General features: G+C 41.7%; 1 protein-coding gene across 5 annotated transcripts in view; it reads left to right on the top strand.

Moving 5' to 3' along the window:
• Positions 1-24,373, top strand: part of BUB1 (BUB1 mitotic checkpoint serine/threonine kinase) — a 51,084-nt gene extending 26,711 nt beyond the window's left edge. For 2 of the 5 annotated variants that reach the window (XM_036262342.1, XM_036262343.1), the window contains exons 11-25: positions 795-853; positions 2,625-2,753; positions 2,844-2,954; positions 3,961-4,060; positions 5,239-5,320; positions 8,564-8,738; positions 10,417-10,504; positions 12,607-12,845; positions 14,302-14,445; positions 20,387-20,502; positions 21,004-21,165; positions 21,346-21,503; positions 21,604-21,778; positions 22,671-22,777; positions 24,075-24,373. In XM_036262342.1, coding sequence (XP_036118235.1) covers positions 795-853; positions 2,625-2,753; positions 2,844-2,954; positions 3,961-4,060; positions 5,239-5,320; positions 8,564-8,738; positions 10,417-10,504; positions 12,607-12,845; positions 14,302-14,445; positions 20,387-20,502; positions 21,004-21,165; positions 21,346-21,503; positions 21,604-21,778; positions 22,671-22,777; positions 24,075-24,270 — 2,041 coding nt within the window. In that variant the 3' untranslated portion in view covers positions 24,271-24,373. Of the gene's footprint in view, positions 1-794; positions 854-2,624; positions 2,754-2,843; positions 2,955-3,960; positions 4,061-5,238; positions 5,321-8,563; positions 8,739-10,416; positions 10,505-12,606; positions 12,846-14,301; positions 14,446-20,386; positions 20,503-21,003; positions 21,166-21,345; positions 21,504-21,603; positions 21,779-22,670; positions 22,778-24,074 lie in introns of those variants that run through there. The other 3 variants (XM_036262344.1, XM_036262346.1, XM_036262345.1) reach the window with 3 other exon arrangements.
• Positions 24,374-24,676: the final 303 nt, after the last annotated feature.

Raw genomic sequence — 24,676 nt, 5'->3', positions numbered from 1 at the left:
CAGGCTGACGCTCTAACCGCTGAGCCAAATTGGCCAGGGCTGAAAATGCTCTACTTTTTACTTTCCATCTTGATGGGGTCCATTAAGAAAATTCTAGCAGTGTTAAACAGATCAAAGTCCACTATCACAGCTGTGCTTTATTTTTATTCCTCACCTGAGAATATTTTTCCATTTATCATCAGACAGAGTGAGAGGGAGGAAGAGAGAGGAGACAGAGAAACGTCGATGTGATAGAGCCACATCAACTGGTTGCCACCCACACAACCCGATCAGGGCCGGGGACAAACAGCAACCAAAGTATGTGCCCTTGACCGAAATCGAACCCACGACTCATTGGCCTGCAGGGCACACAGCTGTACTTTAAACAAACTTCTGTGCCATGTTTTTCTTGATAACCATCCAAGTCTGGACAACAGTGCACGTCTACTGGCTCGTGAGGAGGGGGGCAGTGCAGCAGTGCCTCCCTTTCCATGACTCTGGACAGCTGTGTTAGCCCTTAGCTTGTGTGAGGAATGGGATTGTTTGAGGTAGGGAGCCATTGTCCTGCCCTGCCACATACAGGGATCATTAACATGCTGTTAAAATACATAATCACTCTGTCAAGCAAATGTTAAAAGTACCTGGCCTATGACTGTAAATTCTTTTCCTCAAAAGGAAATGAAAAAACAAACACTTCATTTACTTACACTATAGACCTAAGCAGTCTATCTGTATTTTAACAATAGGCTTGTGATTACTGACACTTTATTATTCTTTCTTGAGAGTTAGTGTGTCTTAAGAGTTTTTTCTTCCAGATATGTGACTAGAACAACTCAGGAATTCAAGCCGCAGAGCCAAGCAGAGATGAAAGAAGGTAATGTGCAGTTATGTTTGTTCCTGACCTATTTCCCAGACTCCTCCAGGTTTCTCAAAGGTCGGTGTGGTGGCCATGGTTCGTGTTGGCTTCAGACCTTAATGTAGCTAGGTGTTAGCTTTCCTGTTAGAATGTAGGGTCAGATGAGCCCTGGACCATTACACATAAAGGTAGAGACTACCTGGTAGTCACATTTTACTAGTTAGAATCTTTTAGAAACTTGATTTGTGAAAACTTTATCATTAAATTTCTCGGGTTCATCTAAAGAGTCATCTTTAATATGTCATGAGGTAGGAAAGGTAATTAAAAAGTTTAATTAGGCCCTGACTGGTTTGGGTCAGTGGGTAGAGTGTCAGCCCGCAGACCAGTGAGTCGCAGGTTTGATTCAGGCCAAGGTCATGTACCTCAGTTTTAGTTTGTCCTTGGCCCTGGTCGGGGTTGTGCCAGAGGCAATCAGTTGATGTGTCCCTCTCACATCGACATTTCTCTCTCTCTCCCTCTCCTTCCCACTCTATCTGAAGATAAATAGAAAGATATCTCTGGGTGAGGGTTGAAAAAAAAATTTTTTTTAAGTTTAATTAGACTGCTATACTTATTTGGTACCACTTTGCTAGAGGCATTTGCACTGAAGGTAAGCTTTGTAAATAAAATAAGACACACGGCTTGGACATTCACTCCCCCCACCACACACGCGCACAAGCTCACACACGTTACTATGTAATCCTTTCCAGTGACAGTTCTGTGAGAACAGCTACTCAAAATAGCTGGAGGCCCCTCATTGAACCCAGACTTCCTAGGCACTCTCTAGGTGCCTGGCATTGTTGTAGAGAGTTAGGGGGTGAACAGAAAGGACAAAACCACCTGTGTGGTTGGGGAAAGGAAGTGTTGCTGTTGGGGCGATGGATCGAAACTATAGAGGTAACTGGAGAAGACATCTAAAAAGAAAGTTATGTTTGAGTCAAGGCCTGCTAGAGAGGGCTGCCCATGTGGCCGGCTTAGAAAACGTGTTTCAAACCCATGCAGAACCCTCAGGTAGGAATGTCCCTGATGTATCTCAGCACAGCAGAGGCCAAGGGGTTGAGTGAGCAGAGGGGGAGGTGGGTGAGATCGGCCGGGCAGGGCCCAGGTGTGCAGGGCCTGCACTACAGCTGAGTGAGGGTGAAGGCTAGTCTGAACATTTACAATGGGACTATTAACAGGTATTTGGGGGGATATAGTGAAGCTAAGGGTTTTTTAGGACAAGACTGGCAATTTGATAGGGTTTTAAACTAAACCCTATTCTCTTTAAGCTCTCATTTCCTTTTCTATAAAAAGGTAATTCTTGCCCTGGCCGGTTTGGCTCAGCGGTTAGAGCGTCAGCCTGCGGTCCTGAGAGACCTGGGTTCGGTTCCCGCTATGGGCATGTACCTTGGTTGTGGTTTGTCCCTGGCCCTGGTCGGTCGTGCGGGTGGCAGCCACTCGATGTGTCCCTTTCACATCGATGTTTCTCTCTCTCTCTCTCTCTTCCTCTCTCTCCCTCCCACTCTACCTGAACAAAAAAATGTCCTTGGGTGAGGATAAAAAAAAAAAAAAAAAAAAAAAAAGGTAATTCTTGACTTACCAACCTCAAGGGATTATTAATAAGATAAAAAATAAAAGTACTATAATAATGGAAATCCTTAGTGATGATTATTAGCAGTAATAAATGTTTTAATTATAATAAATTTATTGTATGCCTTGTAAATTCTGATTTCCCTACTGATGTCGCATCTTGTCCACATTTCTTTAATAGGGTGTGAAACACATAAGGTTGTTAACCCAAGTTCTTTTCACACAACTCCAAACACGTCACTGGGAATGGTTCAGGCAACACCATCCAAAGTGCAGCCGTCACCCACCGTGCACACAAAAGAAGCACTAGGTAAGCCTTTGGTTGGAATTTGTAGCCTCTGACAACAGATTAATGAAAGGTCTTTGCAGCCCTGTTTACAGTCATTCTTTACTTTTTAAGGGTTCATCATGAATATGTTCCAGGCTCCTACACTTCCTGATGTTTCTGACGACAAAGACGAATGGCCATCACTAGATCAAAATGAAGATGCATTTGAAGCTCAGTTTCAAAGTAATAATTTGTTTAAAAGCTGCTAAGGGCATAGCACTGTGGATGGTTGTCACAGGAAATGTCGAGGATTATATAAGAAATGGCCCTGCCCTTGATTAGCTTGCCACAGAAGGAAGGGAATGTGTGAAATTTAAAAATCTGAGAATGTTTGACAAAGTATTTGATGGGTATCATAGATCTGGTTGTTTTCTAAAAAAATAATAATAATAATAGTGCCAACAAAGGACAAGATCCCCGTAGGTAGAAACTGTCAGAAAGGGCTGAGCGTGTGAAGTCTGACTTGAGTCCTGCCTGGTGGTAGAAGGGCAGGGGTGGAGTGCTTGAGACCACCAACTGCCCTGCTTTGTCTGCAGTTGGGATTCCTGCAGGAAACCAGAGAGCTCATGATGAAACTAAATAAACCCTGGCCAGTGTGGCTTGGTTGATTGGAGTGGCGTCCTGTACACCACAAAGGTGACGGGTTCGATTCCCGGTCAGGGCACATACCCAGGTTGTGGGGTTCCATCCCCAGTCAGGGCGGGTGTGAGGTGCAACTGTTCACTGTTCACTCTCACATCCATGTTTCTCTTTCTTCCTTTCTCTCTCTCCCTCCGTTTTCCTACCTTCCTCTTTAAGCTCAATTTTAAAAAACTAAGATCCAGTTAAACTCAAGAGGATCGGAAATATAAAGTTACAAGTTGAATTCTTTCTTATACAAAATGTGAAACAAAGCCACTGAGAGCTTTGTTCAATGAGTCAGGTGACAATAACAGTGTTTTAGGAGAATGATGAACATCATGTTTTATATGTGGCAGGACCTAGAGGTTTGAGTGCGAACCCCCGTGACCATAGTTGTTTCTTTGTCTCAATACCAAATGATTTACCTCATTACCTAGTATTTGAAAAGCTGCTATCACTTCGTTTCTGCAAGCTTTTATTCCATTTTCTTATATGTATTTGAAAGTTAGCATAAAGTATAACATTTTACCCCAATGCAATAATTAAATCTGTTTTTTCTCTATTGCAGAAAACACAAGGTCTTCAGGGGCTTGGGGAGTCAATAAGATGATCTCTTCTTTGTCAACTGCTTTTTCTGTGTTTGAAGATGGAAACAAAGAAAATTATGGGTAAAGAAACACCTAGTTAAAATCACAGCATAGGAGTTACCTGCTGTGTCAGTGACCTGGAATGCTGCACAGGTTCCTGTGTCTCAAGACCGTGACGTGGCTCTAGAGCAGCCTGCCAATCAAGTGGTGTGCATGACTGTCCCGGCTGTGCCACACATGAGTCTTTTGACCACATGGCCGGAGATTGTTGCTAAACTTCTCCAGATGCTCAGTACTAAGCAGGAGTCCAAAGAAAGCAGACCTCCCAAGTCAAAGCATGTAGTATTTAATTATCTGAGAACTGAGGGAGTCTGTGGATTTGAACTTTTCTTAGATGTGAATGAATTACCAGTCCAGGTATCCATAGGTGATGTGTTTACATGTGTAGGATTGATCAAGTAGAAAAGGGGGTGGCTTTATGTGGGGTCGTGCTGCAGAGACAGACAGGGCAAAGTGCATTAGAGTGGATAGCCATAGGGATTTTTTATATTAATAGTTTAAAGTGTGGAAAGATCCCTGGCCGGTTTGGCTCAGCGGTTAAGAGTGTCAGCCCGCGGACTGGAGAGTTCCGGGTTCGGTTCCCGCTAATGGCAGTTTGTCCCTGGCCCTAGTGGGGTCGTGTGGGTGGCAGGTACTCGATGTGTCTCTTTGACATCAATGTTTCTCTCTCTCTTCCTCCCTCTCTCCTTCCCACTCTATCTGAAGATAAATGCAAAAATGTCCTTGGGTGAGGATAAAAAGCAAATAAATAAAGTGTGGAAAGAGAAGTATCGGTATGAAGTAAAGGTATCACAGTATGGAATAGATTTATACTGAGGCAGAAAGGAGAAAGGGCCAGACCACCTCTCAGAGAGAAATCCTACAGCTAGACCAACCACTGAAATAATTCAAATGAATGACATTCCCGACCTGTGTCCATAGCCCTAATGTTTTGTTCCTAAAACTTATAACTCAATGTAATAGAAACTTTTATATTTCCCACCCTCACGGAAGTAACTGTAGCTCTATTCTTATATACAGTCACATTTATTCATTTTGCACTCAGTTTTGCTAAAACTATTGCAAAAGTCAGGAATATGTATGTAAATACTAGCTAATTTATAGGATAACTGGGGAATGTTTTTAACACTCTGCTTAAGTGGTAGTGTTTATTTCCTTGGCATATTTTACTATTTATACTTTTGCAAATCTTTTCTTAGATTACCACAGCCTAAAAATAAACCCACAGGAGCCAGGACCTTTGGAGAACGATCTATGAGCAGATTTTCTCCAAAACCAAAGGTAAGTAATCTCTGCTCATCTGTGAAATGGGTCTTACCACCCTTTCCTCTTTGTTTTACCAGATAGTTTTGCTTGATAAGTTAGATGGTGTATATAAACTGCTGGAAAATACAATGTCAAACGAAGAGTGTGGTTTTGGGGAACATCATTCTGCAGTCATTTGAGTATGTGCCGAGCACTGTGATAGGTATAGAAACTAAAAAGGAAATTTGGTGTGATCTTTACCTTCAAAGAGCCTGCCCTTAGGATAACAAGGGGGTGGGGGGTGGTTAGAGAAATACGCATCTTTCCTAGACCTGGGCATTGAGGCTACAGTGGATTGTTAGTGAGGGTGGAACTGGATGGTCCATCGGCAGATGCCTCAACAGACAGGTGTCCCTGTGCGTTGGCCCACAGCATTTCTGTTACAGCAGCTCTTGTGTTCAGCCCACATTCAGCCTCCACTCCAGCCCTGAGGTTACCAAGTGGACTTCTCTCCATGTGCTGCCCTCTGCTGTGCTGGTCAGGAGGTGCTGAGAAAAGCTGCTGAACCTGGGTCAGGGTTTCCATCCCACACTGGGTTCATTTGAATAATTACTACCCAGCTTTCTAAGGCTTCTGGTGGGCTTTCTGACCTTAAAAATTTCACAAATAATGGGCTGAATTTCAGATATAGTAGCATCACTTCATGGGTGCATTTTACTAAAATATTCAACGCTGTGTGCTTTGACTAAAAAACTTGCAGTGAATTGTTCATGTATCCTGGCCCTAAGCATAAGCCAATTTCTTTATCCTGCATTCACCTGAAGAAACAATTAGCAAGCTTTTCCTGCAGGGTTGGAAGAGAGAGGGTGGAATTGATGAAGCCCACAGTATATATAAGAACCAGAGGTGGGCCCGACCATGTGGCCCAGTGGATAGAGCATTGGCCTGTGCACCTAAGGGTCACAGGTTCAATCCCCTGCCCCTGCAGGGGCACGTTCAGGAGGCTGATCAGTGTGTCTCTCACATCAATGTTCTCTCTTTCTCCCATTCTCTATCCCCATCTCCCCTCCCGTTCTCCCTTTCTCTCTGCCCCTCTCCCTCTCTCTTCCTTCCTTCTACTCTCTCTAAAATAAAAAAAAGAAAAACAGGTGGCATTTTTATGGGCAACTGAAGAGCTTTGATCAAGTGTGGTTTTGACTTAGCAGTTTCTGCCTTTGTTGTAGATTCTAAAACTTGACTTTTGTGTTCCTGGAGAAATAGCTGATTCTAGGTCTGGGGCTAGAAAAATACAGACGAGCTTGGGTCATCTTACAGTACCAGAAAGTAAGGAAGTGCTTAAACAAAAAGATGAAGCATAGGAGTCAACCTGAGCAGCCAATGGCCACACCTGGGACAACATGAACAAGAAAATGAGTGGAATAGAGTAACACTCGATTCTAACCCAAGAAATAAAATATTTCTGCTATAAGTGAAATGGGAGAGAAAGGACAAAGCATCCTTATAGAAGAACTCCAGCCCTGGCCGATTTGGCTCAACGGTAGAGCGTCGGCCCACAGGCCAATGAGTCACGGGTTTAATTCCGGTCAAGGGCACGTACCCCGGTTGTGGTTTGCCCCCAGCCCTGGTCGGGGTTGTGCAGGAGGCAACCAGTTGATGTGTCCCTCACGTCAATGTTTCTCTCCCTTTCTCTGCTGCTCTCTCCCTGTCACTATATCTAAAGATAAAGAGAAAAATATCCTTGGGTGAGGATTAAAAAAAAAAGAACTTCAAGTGAGGTAGAAGAAATGAGTGGCAATAGAAAATGGCCATCAGCCCAGCCAGTGTAGGTCAGTGGTTAAGCATCGATCCATGCACCAAGAGGTCACCGGTTCAGTTCCTGGTCAGGACACGTGCCCAGGTTGTGGGCCAGATCCCCAGTGGGGGGCATGCAGGAGGGGGCCAATTGATGTTCTCTCATCCATGTTTCTATTTCTCTACCTCTCCCTTCCTTTTTCTCTAAAAAAAAAATCAATAAAGAAAAAAAATTTGGAAAAGAAAATGGTCATTAGAGCCACAGTAATAATAATTGAAGAAAACAGGATATTTTTATAGTCTCAAAGTGTCTCACCCAAATTATTAGTTACTGTGGTGGTTTTAACCTTCGGTCACAAATTCTTTGATATTCCTCCACCCCGGAGGTGGAGCTCAATTTGCCTTCCTCTGCGTGCAGGCTGGACTCAGTGACGTGCTTCTCACAAGTGGCACAGGGACAGGGAAAAGCTGTGCTCGCGGTGGGGAAGCTGGGCAGACACCACCTCGACCAAGTGAGCAGTGAGCCTCGCCAGTGATGAGTTGTGATGTCATGTTTGCTCTAACATGATGAATAAGAAAGGGTGCTTGATCCCTGATATTCTTCCCAAAAATCTGTAACCCCAGCCTAATCCTGAGAAAACATCAAGTAAGCCTAAATTGGAGAGACACTCTACACCAGAGCTGATCAATATCAAAAGTGTCAGTGAGAGAAAGGTTATGAAGGACCAGATTGGATTAGAGGAGGCTAAGGGGACATGTCAGCCAAACAGCATGACAACCTTGATTGGATGCAGAACTAGAGAGGGGCACGACTAGGAAAGTGAGGGAATCCAAACAATGTTTAGAGTTAACAGTATTGTTTAGCTTTCACAAATATACCAGGGTTTGATAAAATGTTAACATTAGAAGTCTGATATGGATGGGTATGTGAGTACTGTCTTATTCCTTTGTTAAACTAGATTTTTCAAAATATAAACATTGAAAAAGAAAAATGAGCCCTGGTCAATTTGTCTCAGTGGTTAGAGCATCACCCCACAGACTGAAGGGTCGTGGTTTGATTCCCAGTCGAGTGCACGTACCTAGGTTGCAGGTTTGATCCCTGGCCCTGGTCGGGGTCATGCAGGAGGCCATCGTCAGTGTGTCTCTCTAACATCGATGTTTCTCTCTCTCTCTCTCTCATTCCCTCTGTCTCCCTTCCACTCTCTCTAAAAACCAGTGGGAAAAGATCGTCCGATGAGGATTAATAAAATAAGAAAGAAAGAAAGACAAAAATGTGACCTTTGTGTGACCCCGCTGGGGTATGAAAAGGAACAGTAGTTCTGGGGAAAAGAACAGAACCATGACATCGTTGGCTGCGTGTTAGCCAGAGTTACAACTGTTTCCTCTTTCATTCCTTATTTCTCTGAATCATAAAAAGCATGTATGTGTTAAATTTTGTGGACTACATGGAGATATGGCTGCTTTTTTTCAGTTCATCTTTTGTTGCAGGAAGTACCTCATGCTGATGAGTTATGGGATGACTCAACCGTATGGGGCGTCCGCTGCACCAAGACACTGGCACCCAGTCCTAAGAGCCCAGGAGACTTTACGTCTGCGGCACAGCTCGCTTCTACTCCCTTCCATAAACCTCTGGTGGACTCGGTGCACGCTTTGGAAGATAAAGGTGTGTAACACTACTTGTGTAGGATTTAGGTTTATTATACCTATAACTGTATGTTTCACAACAAACAAAAAGGCCACTGCAGACACATTAAATTATTTGAATGCTAAAAGTAATGAACATTTATTTTTTTAATTTGCTAAGAATACCAAATAGCAAATTTTAGCTCTTGGTGTTTGTCTATAGATCTCATTACTTTAGAGATGTCGCCAAGTACTAACTTGGAAAATTTTATTTTTTAGTAAGCTGATTCCAAGAGAGTGAAGAGAAAACTCACAAACAGTCCTTACTTCCCCCAAACGTAACACTTCTATATCAAGCTCTTTGTATATCTGAGTTGAACTTTAATGTATAACATTCTCACTGAGCACAGATAGATATTACTTATTAAGTGCAAGCCTACAAAATACATATACTGTGAGATCTGGAACCACCTCACCTTTTTGATGACTATTGATTTCCTAGACAACTCTTATCACTGCTGACATTTTTTCAAAATAGTGCTTGTAGCCCTGGCCAGTTTGGTTCAAGTGGTTAGAGCATTGGCCTGTGGACCAAAGAGTCGTGGGTTCAATTCTGGTCGAGGGCACGTATCTCAGTTGCAGTTTGTCTCTGCCCTGGTCAGGGTCGTGCGGTGGTAACCAGTCAATGACACATGTTTCTCTATCTGCCCCCCACCCCCCGCCAACTCTTTCTGAAGATAAATGGAAAAATGTTCTCGGGTAAGGATTTTAAAAAACACAATTAAAAAGAGAAATAGCGCTTGTTCCCCGGAGCAGGACGGTGAGAGGACCGCCGAGGAGGGTCCCCCCTGGCGGGAGCACATTAGAGCCACAGACTCAAAATGTTTAACCAGGGGAACCGGCGTGGTATGTTTCTCCTCTGAATTTTAAAGGAGAATTCGTTGAAACTTGGGGAAATTGCCAAGTATTATCACAAGCTTGCCACTTTAATAAAAAAAAAATTTTTTTAAGGTTTCTCCACACAAAATTAGTTTAATCAGTCAAGAGTCAACAGTCAGTTTGCCACTTTGGTTTTATAAATAGGAGCTAATGTTCTAGCATTAAACAGTATCAATACTTACTTGGTGAGACAGTATCTGAAAATATTTAATCCATGGCCATATATAGTATTAACATTCCTTGGTAAGAATTTATTCTGTATTTCTGCCCCATGTAGGCTGTTGATTGATCATTGTTGTGCTTAAGTTACAGGGAGTGATAACTATTGCCAGGAGCTTTCTGATGTAAACACTCCACATCATTCAGTCAACTTAAACACCAACCAGCTGACTGAAAGACACTAAAACCTCTGCCCTTCAGAAGCCTGGCAGACTTTTTAATTGTAGGACCCTTCTCATCAGGCTCTCCCAAAGCAGGGTGTGGCCTGCCACCCATACCAGTAACCTCCCTTGGTTTGGTCATCCTGCCTTTCTAGGTGGGCCTGTTCTCTGGAGGATTGTGTGGATTAGATGTATCAAGTTGCATGTTCACATGTATTAGTAGTAGAATTTTTTAAAGTGATTTTTCCTGCCATTTAAAAAATTGTACAGCACATTATACCTTGGAACACTATTTTAAAATTAGAATGAAAGTCAGTATAAAAAGGAATCCTGGACTTTATAAAATCATGTGTGCACACACGTGTGCACATAATGTCTGCCTCTGATTTTTTGTTTCAGAAAATGTGGTAGCAGCACCGTGCACCCATGCGACTTTGGATTTGTGTGAAGAAATTGTGGTGAAACCCTCAGAAGACAGAAAGTTCAGGTATTGTGAGCATGTGTTTGTGTCTATCCATGTTCGTGCTAGCTTTGCTTTAAGATGTCATGGAATTCCCGTCCTTAAAGACTGATAGCGTCTCTATGGACTCACAGCTTTAAGCAGAAGGTCCTGTCTGTGGATAAATACAATGATCAGTTTAAGCGCGGGGTGCCTTGGGGCTGTGAGGTAGCAGAGAATCCCTGTGTCTGACGTCCACTCGTTTTGGGAGCAGAACTGCAGATACTCGTACCAGCCGAAGACTCTGACAGAGAGACTGTTGTAGAAATGAACAAACAGAATTCTTTCTCTATACCCATTATAATTGGGAAAATAACTTTCCTTTATGAGGAGGAAGAAATAGTGTTTACCTCTTAGGCATTGGTGAAAAATACAGATTACCATACATTCATGTTTTGCCAAAGTAAGATTCCAACATATCCGAAGTCTGGAAAATGTACTAGACACTGAAAGTAGCTATAAATCTTTTGAGTATTTATTATATTCCAGAATAGTGGCTATGCTTTTTAAGTACTATATCCTTTAATCTTACAACGATAATAGTTATAGGAGCTAGTCTTTTCTACCATGATAGATGAGGAAACCAGGTCTAGAAGGCTAAATAAATGACCTAGTCAGGAAGCTTCTAATTGGCAATGCTTGAATTTGAACCCATATCTTATTTCCGAGCCCTGCTCTAACCACTAGGCTGTACTGACTTTTGTTTAATTAGAGACAACAGATTTCTTTTTAACTTTATTGTTCACACTATTACAGATGTACATCTTCTGCCCCTGCCCTTTGCCCATCACCATCCAGGCCGCACCCCCACTCCAGCCATCACCACATTTTTGTCCGTGTCTGTGGGTTATGCATATATATATTCTTTGGCTAATCCCTTTACCTTCTCTCTCTCCCTCTCTCTCTTTCTCTCTTTTGCTAATTCTCACCCAAAGATATTTTTTCATTGTTTTTGTTTTTAGGTAGAGTAGAAAGGCGGGAGAGGGGGAGAGAGAGAGAGAGAAACATTAATGTGAGAGAGAGACACATTAATTGATTGCCTCCTGCATGACCCTGACTGGGGCTGGGGATCAAACCTGCAATCTAGGCACGTGCCCTTAACTGGGAATGGAACCCCCGACCCTGTGGTTCTTGGGCCAGCGCTCTAACCTGCTGAGCCAAACTGGCCAGGGCACAACATATTGTTTAAAGGCATCTTATTTAATATGTATCATGGACTCGTGAACACGAAACTCATGGCCAACAGCGCTGTAACTCATACCTGAAGGTCATCTAGCACATACATTTTCTCCATAAGACATCTTCCTTCACTTAGGAATGCTAGACAATACTTCAGCTCCATACTTGGAAAACATTTTAAACGGTGAAATCACCAAAAAAAAAAGAAAAGAAAAGAAAAGAAAAGAGCACCAAAAAAGTAACTTTGTCACTAAGTAAGTATATTTCAAAAGGACACATTTACAGTACGAGAGCTGACAAAGACAGCACATGGCCTTACCCTACGTTACCTGGAAACATATGTTGGATGACTCAGATTTTTTGCCACTTTGCATCTCTGCAGATTGAGTATTGGAGTTTACAAATAAATTTTAGCATGCACGTGAAATCATATATGGGAATCCATAAGTAATGAGGATCGAATGTACAGATGTGTGTGGAAATGTACCAATGTTAGGTTGTTGGTTTGTGGTTCACACACACTGTTTCAGTGTTATAAAAGGAATTTTGGAATAAAAATAAATGTTCAGTCTTGGTAATAGTACTGTGGCTCAGATAACAGCTTAGGGGAATAAACTGTTTCCTCTCAGTGTTTCCTACTAAAGAACATACCCTGTGTTACCTGCCTATTTATCTACTATATTACCATGTCTTTGATTTATTGCAATTCATAGGATACTAACTGTGTATTTGCATATTTTTGTTTTGTTTGAAGAAAATGATTTAATCAACTCTTTAAGAAGCAATTTTGGAATGTCATTCCCAGAATGAAAAGGGTACTGCTTTCTGGGACTTTTCTGTGATCAAATCCACTAGGCTTGTAGTCACATGGTGTTTTATTTCCTCCTCTCTCATTCCTTTTACACATCTAGTCCAATTCAAGAAGAAAGCCCAGAACCAGCATTCCCCATCGATGCATCATCAGCACCCTCGCTACATCCCAACCAGCCAGCTACAGGGGGCATGCTGACCGTCGAGGCGGAGCGGAGCCTGAAGGCTTGTACACTCACAGACACTGACCTTGCCGTTGTAGGGGAGCCATCAGATGCCGGGGCTGGGCTCCAGGCAGAATGGATTCAGCCTTGTTCACTTGGAAATGTCGATACTCCCAGTATGAACAGATTCTCAGTTTTCACTGTTCCCCTGAATAAGTATAGTCGCCTGATAAAAGCTGCTTCATGAAAAGCTCAGAGAGCAGGCACTGGAATGTCGTTGAGTAGAAGACAAGTTCAGACAGAACTTTGCATACTTTAGCACAATGTAGTACAACAGTACCATGCTTGAGGGCAAGTTCATCCATTTTAATTTTAGAAAGTGTAAAAATAACCTATTGGAATTAGAGGGCATACTATGTGTCAGGAATTTAATATAATACTGTTAACACCATTTTACAGAAAAGAAACCAGGCTCAGGGTTAAAGGCCCCCTAACCCCAGGCTACACAGAAACATCTTGATTAGTGGTTAGAAGCAGCACAGCCTCTGGAGGTAGACTGGCTAGGTTCTCATCCTGGCTCCCCCTCTTATGAGGTCATGTAATCTCGGCTGAGATTATTTCAGTCCTCTGGCCTTCTTTCTGTAAAGTGGTGATGATGGTTGTACCTATTTCAGTCTTATCAAATGTAAAGTACTAAGGACACTGTCCTATGTAGGCTTAACACTAAGTAAATATTAATTATGCTGGCTTAAGCTTTAATAATTGCCACTAACTTTTCTTCCCTTTCGAAATGATCTCTCTTTTGTGAACCCAAATTATACATGCAGATTGCATATAGATAGTGTAAATGTTAAAAACAGCATATTTTGCCCGGCTGGAGTAGCTCAGTTGGTTGGAGTGTCGTCCCATACACCAAAAAGATTGTGGGTTTGATTCCCATTTGGGGCACATATGAAAAACGACCAGTCAGTGTTTCTCTTGCATTGATGTTTCCCTTTCTAAAATCAGTAAACATATCCTCAGGTGAGGATTTAAAACAAAAACATGTTTTTGGTGGTTCTTTTTCCTTCATTGATTTTAGAGAGAGAGAAACATTGATGAGAGAGAACATCGATTGGCCGCCTCCTGCATGCCCCCCACTGGGGATCAGGCCCACAACCTGGACATGTGTCCTGACCAGGAATCGAACCAGCGACCTCTTGGTGCATGGGTCGACGCTCAACCACTGAGCCGCACCACCAGACAAGGCAACATGTTTTGTAGACATAAGTGGAAACGCGATTTAGAGAATATATATCTGAGCATGTTAGAAGTAACAAATATCCAAGTCTGCCTTTAAGACATGTACCCATAATTATGCCAAAGGCAGTATCTAGCAGTTCCGGATGAGTGAAACACGTGCCCTTGGTGTTGATTTCCTTTGTCTCAACTGAATATTGGTCTAAATTTGTAAATCTAAAGTGACAAATGAACTGTGCAGAACCACCCTTTTTGACTTTTGAAAGTGGTTCTTTATTATTTAAATCAGTGCTCTTTACAGATGAGGCTTTTGAAAACTTATTTAATGCATGTTTTCACTTGCATTAGATCTTAGATACTGAATTTTTCTATTTTTGTTCCCATTCCTTTAAGATGTCACGGTTGAGAATCCATGGGATGATCAGTTGATTTTCAAACTTCTGTCCAGGCTTTCTCAACCTGTGCGGTCCAGTCCAAATGCTTTCGAGTGGCATTGTAAACTTCCTGCCATCAAGCCGAAGACTGAGTTTCAGCTGGGTAAGAACTGCATGGTAGTATCATTTAAACTCTCGTTTCTCTGTGGGAAGTCAGTGGTAACCCGTGTGTGTGTGTGATTCTGCTCCTGGCACCACCACCTTTGGATGGATAGATAAGAGTTTTATTCGTAGGACCAAGCAGAAAACATGGGACCAAGCCGTGACAATGGGTTGCATTTTGATTGCTCTTGGGGCTCTAACTTACAGAAGGCCAGTTGAGAATACCTATCAAAATTTAAAATGCACATACTTTTAGACACAGAAATCACTTCTAAGGATTTCCTGCAGTACACTGCAACATTCCAAATGAGGTGTGCCTGTGGAAGCAGCAGGTCGGAAGCTATGTTGCTATCAATGGAGACGACGTCAATAAGTGATCAGACATCTCTGCAGTGAAATGCGGCTCTCTGCTTAAAGGAGATGATGACCTCCACAGCATGCTGTTGAGTGAAAGGGCAGTCTAGTACTGTGTGCTGCTTTTTGTTTCTGAGAAAGGGGAAGATCATACACATATATAGTATTTGATAGTATTCCCAGAGAGTTCTTGAAAGGCACTCAAAACTAATAAAAATGGGAGTGGGAAACAGTGGATATGGATAACAATGGGAACAACGGACTTTCCACACACATACACACAGACTCCCTTATTAACATTTTGCATTAGTGTGGTACATTTGTTGAAGTTAATGAGCCAGTAGTTACATTATTATTAACTGAAGTTTATATTAGGATTCTCTCTCTTTGTATTGTACATTGTGTTGAATAGGAGAAATGAGAAGAAATATCCTCACCTTGTTCTGATCTTAGTGGGGAAATATATCTAGTTTCTTATTATTAAGTATGGTGTTAGCCCAGCCAGTGTGGCTCAGTGGTTGAGCATTGACCCATGCACCCAGAGGTCACCGGTTTTAATTCCCAATCAGGGCACATGCCTAGGTTGTGGGCCCGATCCCTAGTGGGGGGCATGTAGGAGGTAGCCAGTTGATGTTCTCTCTCACTGATGTTTATCTCTCTCTCCCTTCCTCTCTCTAAAAATCAGTAAAGAAAAAAAAATTTTTTAAGTATGGTGTTAGCTGTAGGTTTTTTGTAGATGTTCTTGATCAAGTTGAGAGAATTGTTTTCATGAATGGGTGTTGAATTTTATTAAATACTTTTTCTATAGCTATTAATGCAACCATGTGATTTTTATTTTGTCTCTCTATAGATTAGATTAGCTGACTTTTTAATATTCAGTCAGCCTTGCATACCTGGATTAAATCCCACATAGTCATGGTGTATAATTCTTTTCATACTTCTTTGGATTCAATTTGCTAACATTTTGTTGAAAATTTTTGCATCTATGTTCATGAGAGATGCTGGTTTATGGTTTTCTTGTAATGTGTTTGCCTGATTTGGTATTAAGGTAATCCTGACCTCATAGAATGGTTAGGAAGTTTTCTCTCTGCTTCTGTGCTTTGAAAAATATTATAGAGGATTCATATAATTTCTTCCATAGATGTTTGGTAGAATTAAGCAGTGAAACCATCTGGGCTTGGTGCTTTCTGTTTGGAAAGCCTATTAATTATTGACTGAGTTTCTTTACTAGATATAGGCCTATTCAGATTGTCTGTTCCTGTGTGAATTGTGGTCAATTATTTCTTTCAAGGAATTGGTCCATTTCATCTAGGTTATCCAATGTGTAGGCGCAAAATTGCTCATAGTATTCCTTTATTACCCCTTTAATGTTCATAGAACCTGCAGTGATGCTTCTCTTTCATTTCTCAAGGTAGCAATGTGCATCCTCTCTTTTTTTCTTACGTAACCTGGCTATGGGCTTATTTGCTTTATTGATCTTTTTAAATAATCAGCTTTTGTTTTGTTTTGTTTTTTATATTACCTATTGATTTTCTGTTTCAATTTCATTTGTTTGTTTTTTTCTCTAATTTTTTTTTTTCTGTTTACTTTGGATTTAATTTGCTCTTTTTCTAGTTTTATAAGGTGGAAACTCAGATTATTTATTTTAGATCATTCTTCTTTAACATGCACATTTAATGCTACAAATTTCCCTCTAAGTACAGCTTTTGCTGTATTCAACAATTTCAATAAATTGTGCTTTCATTTTTATTTAGTTCAAAATATTTTTTAATTTCCCTTGAGATTTTTTCTTGGACTTGTGCATTGTTTAATTTTCAACTGCTTCGGGGCTTTCCAGTTACCCTTCTATTGATTACTAGTTTAATTCCATTGTATTCTGACTGCACATTTTATGTGATTTATTTTTTAATTTGTTAAGATGTGTTTTATGGCCCAGAATGTGGTATTTCTTTGTGAATGTTCCATGTGAACTTGAGAAAAATGTGTATTTTGCTGTTGTTGGATGAAATTGTATATAAATGTCAATTAGACAGTTGATTGGTGGTGCTGTTCAGTTCAACTTTGGCCTTACTGATTTTCTGCCTGATAATGGGATGAGAAATCTCCAATTATAATATTGAGTTCATCTATTCTTGCAGGATTATCAATTTTTGCCTTACTGATTTAATGCTATTTTTACACATTTTAGTCTATTATGTCTTCTTGAAGAATTGACTCCTTCATTATCATTTAATACCTCTTTTTATCCCTGATAGCTTCCCTTGCTTAGAAGTCAGCTCTTTCTGAAATTAACATAGCTGCTCTAGTTTCCTGTTGGTTCATGTTAGCATGGCATATCTTTCTCCGTCACTTTACTTTTCATTTATCTTTATATTTAAGATGTTTTTTGTAGACAGCATATAGTTGGGTCTTGGGTTTTTATCCACCATGACAATCTCTGTTTTCATTGATGTATTTAGTGTGCTGATAATTTAAAGTGATTATTGATATGGGTGGATTAATATCTACCACATTTTTTTAGACATTTTATTTATTTATTTTATTTTTGTTGCGAGAGAGAGAAATATCAATGTGAGAGAGAAACATCGATTGGCTCCCTCTTGCATGGCCCCTACTGGTGATTGAGCCCAGAACCTGGGCATATGCCCTGGGGAATGGAACAGGACCTCTCTGTCCGTGGAATGATGCTCAATCCACTGAGCCACACTGGCTGGGCTCTACCATATTTGTTAACTGTTTTCGATTCATTACCCTTGTTCTTTGTTTCCTTTTTTTGTTTTCCATTCTCTTTCTGCCTTCTCTGGTTTTAATTGAGTATTTATATGATTCCATTTTCTCCCTTCTCTTAGCATATCAATTATAATTCTTTTCCTATTGTTTTCAATGGTTGCCCTAGAGTTTGCAATACACATTTACAACAATTCAAGTCCACTCTTCAAATAACACAATAACCACTTCATGGTAGTGCCAAGTGCCTGATAATAGAATATCACCAATTCTTCCCTCATGTCCCTTAATAGCATGACTGGTCACTCATTTCATTTATTCATAAACTGTATTTACCAAATACATAACAGATTTTATTTTGCTCTGGCCGGTTTGGCTCAGCAGTTAGAGCGTCGGCCCGTGGACCAATGAGTTGTAGGTTCGATTCCAGTCAAGGGCACATACCTTGGTTGTGGTTCATCCCCAGCCCTGGTCAGGGTCGTGCAGGTGGCAACCAGTCAATGTGCCTCTCTCACATCGATGTTTCTCTCTTTCTCCCTCTCTCCCCTTTCCTCCCACTCTATTTGAAGATAAATAGAAAGATATCCTTGGGTGAGGATTAAAAAAAAGAGAGATTTTATTGTATCCCTTTTTCTACACTTTTATCATCTGAGTTTCTGACCTATATCATCTTACTTGTCTTTGAAGAACTTCTTAAAAATATTTCTTCCTTGCAAGGCAGGTTTACTGGTGACAGATTTCCCTTAATTTTTTTTTTTTTATCTAAGAAAGTCTTTATTTCTTCTTCACCTTTAATGAAATTGTTTGACTGGACACAGAATTCTTGGTGGGTAGTTTTTTTCTTTCCACACTTATTCTATCCACTCTCTGAAGAGAAGTCTATGTGATTCTTGTCCTTGCTCCTCTGCAGGTGATTTTATCCTCTGGCTTCTTTCAGTATTTTCTCCTTGTCTGATTTCCTGCAGTTTGACTATCACATGGGTAAGTGTAGACTTTTTTGTATTTCTCTTGCTTGGTGTTCTCTGAGATTCTTGGATCTGTGACAGTGTCTGCCAATAATGTTGGAAGTTTTTAGACATAATTACTCCAAGTATTTCTTCTGGTTTTTTTTTGTTGTTGTTGTTGTATTCTCATACATGTTACACCTTTTGTAATTATTTCATAGTTCTGGAACTTTGTTTTTCTCTTTGCATTTCAGTTTTGGAAGTTTCTAGCAACATGTCATCAAGCTCAGAGATTTTTTTCTCAACCATGTGCAACCTGTTGATGAGCCCATCAGACAGTCTTTGTTTCTGTCAGTGTCTTTCTATCTAGCATTTCCTTTGGATTCTTTCTCTGAGTTTCAGTCTGTCTGCTTACAGTACCCACCTCTTCTTACATGTTGTTTTTTTTTTTCATTAGAGCCCTTGGCATATTAATCAAAATTATTTTTAATATCCAATCTTATAATTCCAGAATCTGTGCTGTAGTCGTGTCTGGTTTTTATGGTTGTTCTGTCTCTTCAGGCTGCGTTTTTTGTCTTATAGTGTTCCTTGTCATATGTGTTAGACCTGAGACCTGATATGCTGGGTCAAAGGAACAGAGATAAATTGGCCTTTGTGTAAGGTTTGTGCATATCTAGCTTGGGTTTTGGCTGTATTTGCTGTTGTTATCACTAGAGGTATCAGAGCTATTTCCCTTTGTGTCCTTATTTCTGTCTCCTGTTAAGTCTGGGTTTCCCTAGAAACTTGTTCTTAAATATGGGTCGGAGACTGTCAGTTCTTTCTGTCGTAACACACCCAAGTACTGGGGTTCCTGCTCCTGGGACCCTGCTCCAGCAAGCTGCTATTCTTTGTATGCCCCTGTCTGACTTCTCACTTCGGGAGCTAGCAGTTTGCCCTATGACCTCAGTTCTCTAATGGCTCTAAGAAGAATTGTTGATTTTCCTTTTTTCAGCTTTTTCTTTTTATGAGGGTGGAGTGATGACTTCCAGGCTCTTTATAGGCAGACGAGACACCAGAAGTCTACTTTTTTATATTTGATTTTGCATATGTGAATTATTCTTTTTAATTAAAAAGTATATTACAACTTCACCTCTGTGGTCTTTCTCCCAAAAACAATAACATTAGTGTTACTGTTAAATATAAAGACGGACCCAATTTGAGGTATATTCTACAACCTGTCTGACCAGTGCTCCTTGGAACTGTCAGAGCCTCTTGTTGGCTGAGGAGACTTGATGCCTGTGTCCTAACATTCAGAGGAAACTAGTGATATCTGAACAAAGTACGGGGTTTAGTCAGTAGTAACATACAGTGTCGGTTCTTTGTTTGTGACAAGCATACCATGGTTATGTAAAACTGGATGCAGAGCAAAAGGTGTGCTTCAGTAAAGTTTATCTATTAGAAGTATTGGCACAATTATATTTTGCTGTTTTTATCCTGATGTAGAAATGTAGAACACTTGCATTTTTAAAGGCACGTTACAGCTTTGTTTAGCACTCGACAGAGGATTTGATGGTTTTTTTCTGGCATCATAATGGTCTTGCCAAGTAGGCAACGCAGGTATGACCCCTTTAAATGTGAGCACATTGGTGAAGAGATGATGCTGCCCAGGTCCATGCCACGGAGTGACAGGGCTGCCTGCAGTGCTGCCCATGGTCCTCCATGGAGTCATTTTCGAAGGGGGCTATTTTGTGGCAGGTATGTGACTGTCATGGAAGATGGGAAAGCATTTCCTGAAAGGGCGTGGGGGGTGGTAAGGCTGTGTCTATGTTTATTTGTTAAAGCAATTCAGGCACCTAGAAAATTTTACAAATACTTCATTTTGATAAAGTTTTTAATGTTTTGGCCTTTTTTCCCCCCACATTGACATATTTGTTTAAGGTTCTTTGCTGGTCTACATTGATCACCTACTTGGAGAGGGGGCTTTTGCCCAAGTCTACGAAGTCACCCACGGAGATGTGAAGGACACCAAAAGTAAACAGAAATTTGTTTTGAAGGTAAATGATCTGGGCAGCTTTTTGTTCAGTGTGGAAATGCATTTTAGAATTTGAGCTTGCCAGCCTCTTTACTTTCTTTTTTTTAAAAATATTTTTCTTTATTGATTTGAGAGAGAGAGAAAGTGCGAGAGAGAGAGAGAAACATCGATGAGAGAGAACATTGATCGGCTGTCTCCTGCACGCCCCACTGACGATCGACCCACAACCTGGGCATGTGCCCTGACTGGGCACCTCTTAGTGTATGGGTCTATGCTAACCACACCGACTGGGCTTTTTCTTCCTTCTTTCCTTTTTGAGACAGTAGTGGTTTTATCTAAGAACCACAGTCACCCTACCATGACTCCGAGCCGCCTCGCCACTGGGATCGCGCTGCAGCAGGCCCCACACTGCAGCAGCCGCCTGTCGTCACTTCCACCTGCGACCCTCACGGGCATGGAAGTTGCTTTCTTGCCATTATTTTCCATAATGTGAGACTATATTTGAATGTCACTTGGTTTGCAGGTCCAGAAGCCTGCCAATCCCTGGGAATTCTACATCGGGACCCAGCTGATGGATAGACTGAGGCCTGATGCGCGACACATGTTTATCAAGTTCTATTCTGCCCACTTCTTCCAGGACGGCAGTGTATTAGTGGGAGATCTCTACAGCTACGGAACGTTGCTGGTAAGTGGATCACTTTGATGATGTGGACATGAATGTGCAGTCCATTGTTGTCTTGTGCCTCACACATACCTTGTGTACTTGGAGCTTTTACTGGAATGGTAGGTGGAGACAAAGCTCTTGACTTGAAATTTTATTGATCCTGTGTAGCCAACTCATAATTCCACTTTCCTTTGTTTCTAGAATGCCGTTAATCTCTATAAAAACACCCCTGAGAAAGTGATGCCTCAGGCTCTGGTGCTTTCCTTTGCTATCAGAATGCTGTACATGGTCGAACAAATCCACAGCTGCGAGATCATCCATGGAGACATTAAGCCAGACAACTTCATACTTGGCAGCAGGCGAGTGTTGCATTTTTAAAGGTTTTCCTCTTACCGTTTGCCCAGCAGAAGTTTTTTTATTTGTGCTCATGCGGCCTGGCCTGGTTTGTGTTTAACACAGATTTTTGGAACAGGACGGAGAAGATGATGATTTATCTGCTGGCTTAGCACTGATTGACCTGGGTCAGAGTATAGATATGAAACTTTTTCCAAAAGGAACTGCATTTACAGCCAGGTGTGAAACATCCGGTTTTCAGTGCACCGAGATGCTCAGCAACAGACCGTGGAACTACCAGGTATAGGACTGACGTGAGAGCTTTGGAAAGAAACAGTTTCCTTTATTGCACTTAATGAATTTGGGCATCTAGTTAGTTCGAGCTACTCCAGTCCCCTTTTCTGGAATGTGGGCTGTGCTTGAGTTGTGCTCAGTTAGGAGCATGTTCTGCAGTGAGAGGTTTTAGACAAAGTGAAGTGGGAGCAGAGGCCAGGGTCCCAGGGCAAGGAGTTGGGAGGCCTTCCTAGCTGTCCCTGTGGTCGGGCATTAGAGTGTTATGTTTGCCTCCAGGTGACAAAATGAAGGACTTGGAAGGACACAATAGCTCAAGGAGACCAAAGCTTTCTAAGGGGCTACCTCAGGGAGCAGTGGGTGATCTCTCCGTGGAAGGTTCTAGCAAAGACCTAGCCAGGCATTCAGTAGGGCACATCAGGGGATACTTTAACAAATGATGTTCAAATTCTTTAAAAGTAACATCTTGCCCTGGCCGGTTTGGCTCAGTGGTTAGAGTGTTGGCCTGCGGACTAGGGAGTCCCGGGTTTGATTCTGGCCAAGGGCATGCACCTAGGTTGTGGTTCGTCTCCCACCCCAGTTAGGGTTGGGGTTGGGGTCGTGCAGGTGGCAACCAATCGATGTTTCTCTCTCTCTCCCTCCCTCCCTCCCTCCCTCTCTCTTTCTCTCTCTCCCCCCATCCCTCTCTCCCTCCCTCCCTCCCTCCCCCTCTTCCCCTCTTCCTCCCATTTTGTCTGAAGATAAATGTAAAAATAACCTCAGGTGAGGATTTAAAAAATAAATAAATGAACGTAAGTAACATCTTGTGATTATGTAGCTTGGTGAGTGAGTTAGAGAGACATCCTGATACACTGATGTGTGAATTAGTATTTTAGTTATGTAGACCTATATTTTCTTTGTAGATTGATTACTTCGGAGTTGCTGCAACAGTGTACTGCATGCTTTTTGGCTCTTACATGAAAGTGAAAAATGAAGGAGGAGTCTGGAAGCCTGAAGGTCTTTTTAGAAGGTGGGTGTTAGCATCAGTGCTACAGTGAAAAGAGTAAATATGGTGGAATGTTGAGTTCCATCTGGGAGGGGCGGGTATGGATCTCTGCCACTGCATAGAAAACTTGTGCCTTGGCAAATATGGTGACATGGCACAGTCTGGGCGCTGGGTACAGTGAGCAAGTTCCATAGCATCACTGTTCTGCCCCATCTGTGACGGTGGGGCAGCCAGTGCGTCATGGAAGCAATGGAAGCTCCTGACCTGTACACACTGCTTACCTGGTGGTGCTGAGCCTTTGGTTTCTGTTTGTTTGTCTTCTTGCGCATGTAACGGAAATAATGATGACCCTGCCTACCCCAGATGTTTATTATAAGAAACAAGAGAAAGAATGCTTTGTAAATTACAAAGGAATGTGATGAAGCAGCTGTCCATCCTAGGGGAGGGTTTTAAGTGCTTTCTCTTGTTCATAATGGAAGGACCAGAGTGTTATTCAGAAGGCTTCCATCTCTGACCAGAGAAGGCTTAAGTTAACCCTCAGCAGACTTGATGGCAATGGGCTAGATCTCCTGCCTGGAACACAAATTTTCCCCAGTGCGTTATCTCCATGCTCTGGAGTTTTTACAGTTAGCTTTGGCCGTTACCGTGGTTAGAACTCGCAATCTGAGCTCTGTTCTGGGCAACCCACCCTGTCTGCCTGGTCCTTGCACTTAACGCAATTAGGCTCGTCAGAGCCATTGACCAGATTATCAGATTCTGGCAAGAGAGCAAATACAGCTAGCAAAACACAGATCAATATTCTTTAAAAAAAATTTAAAAGAGAAGGTTTTTCCACTGAAAAGCTATTATTACTAAGACTACTTTTCTTAAATCACTTTTGGGAACAAGGTATGTAAAGACATTTAATTATATTTCTTATTTATAAATAGATTGAACATTCCTATTCTTGATGCATTGAGTTGGGTGTAAGTGGAAGTTGTTAGCTCTGCTGTCCAAGTCCAGAGGCAAGAGTGGGGCTGCCCTGCCCTGGCCGGTTTGACTCAACGCTTAGAGTGTTGGCCCGTGGACCAGAGAGTCCCGGGTTCATTTCCTGCTAAGGACATGTACCTTGGTTGCAGTTTGGGGTCATAGGGGTAACAGCCACTCGATGTGTGTCTCTCACATCAATGTGTCTCTCTCTCTCTTCCTCCTTCTCTCCCTCCAGCTGTATCTGAAGATAAATGCAAAAAATGTTCTGGGGTGAGGATAAAAAAAAAGAGTGGGGTTTCCCTGCATGTTTTAAATGCTACATTTTATTCTTTCTTCTGCTTTGTTTGCTCAGGCTTCCGCATCTGGATATGTGGAATGAATTTTTCCACATCATGTTGAATATACCAGATTGTCATCATCTTCCGTCTTTGGATTTGTTAAGGCAAAAGCTGAAGAAAATATTTCAGCAACACTATTCGAACAAGATTAAGACCCTCCGTAACAGGCTGATTGTGCTGCTCCTAGAACACAAGCGTTCTCGGAAATGAGACACGGACACTCCTGGAAAGTCACTTTGTAAATGCTGGGCTGTTCACCCTGAACCTAGTGCCTCCACGTTCATCGTTTGTGTAAATGTTTCTCTCTAAACAGTCTGCAAAAGATATTCATGTGATGGCTTGATTGTTGTCAGTATGCCTGAATTAATTATAAGCCAGTGTCTATTGAAATACATTTCATTTTAAAAATGTAATAGACTCCTCAGGTAAGGACTAACAGCAACAAAAATAAATAAACCAAAAAAATGTAACAGAATCTACAGACACCCGGTATACATTTTTTGGGACACCCTGTATTTGCAAATTGCCCCCCATAGGGTCTGTGGCAGCCTTCAGGGAAGTTTTTGCTCCCCACACCCCCACTAACACCACAGCTCTGTGACCTTTGCTGCTATGA

The sequence above is a fragment of the Molossus molossus genome, unplaced genomic scaffold (assembly GCF_014108415.1).
Source record: "Molossus molossus isolate mMolMol1 unplaced genomic scaffold, mMolMol1.p scaffold_m16_p_15, whole genome shotgun sequence".
NCBI lineage: Eukaryota > Metazoa > Chordata > Mammalia > Chiroptera > Molossidae > Molossus > Molossus molossus.
This window is presented reverse-complemented; position numbering and strand designations above follow the sequence as displayed.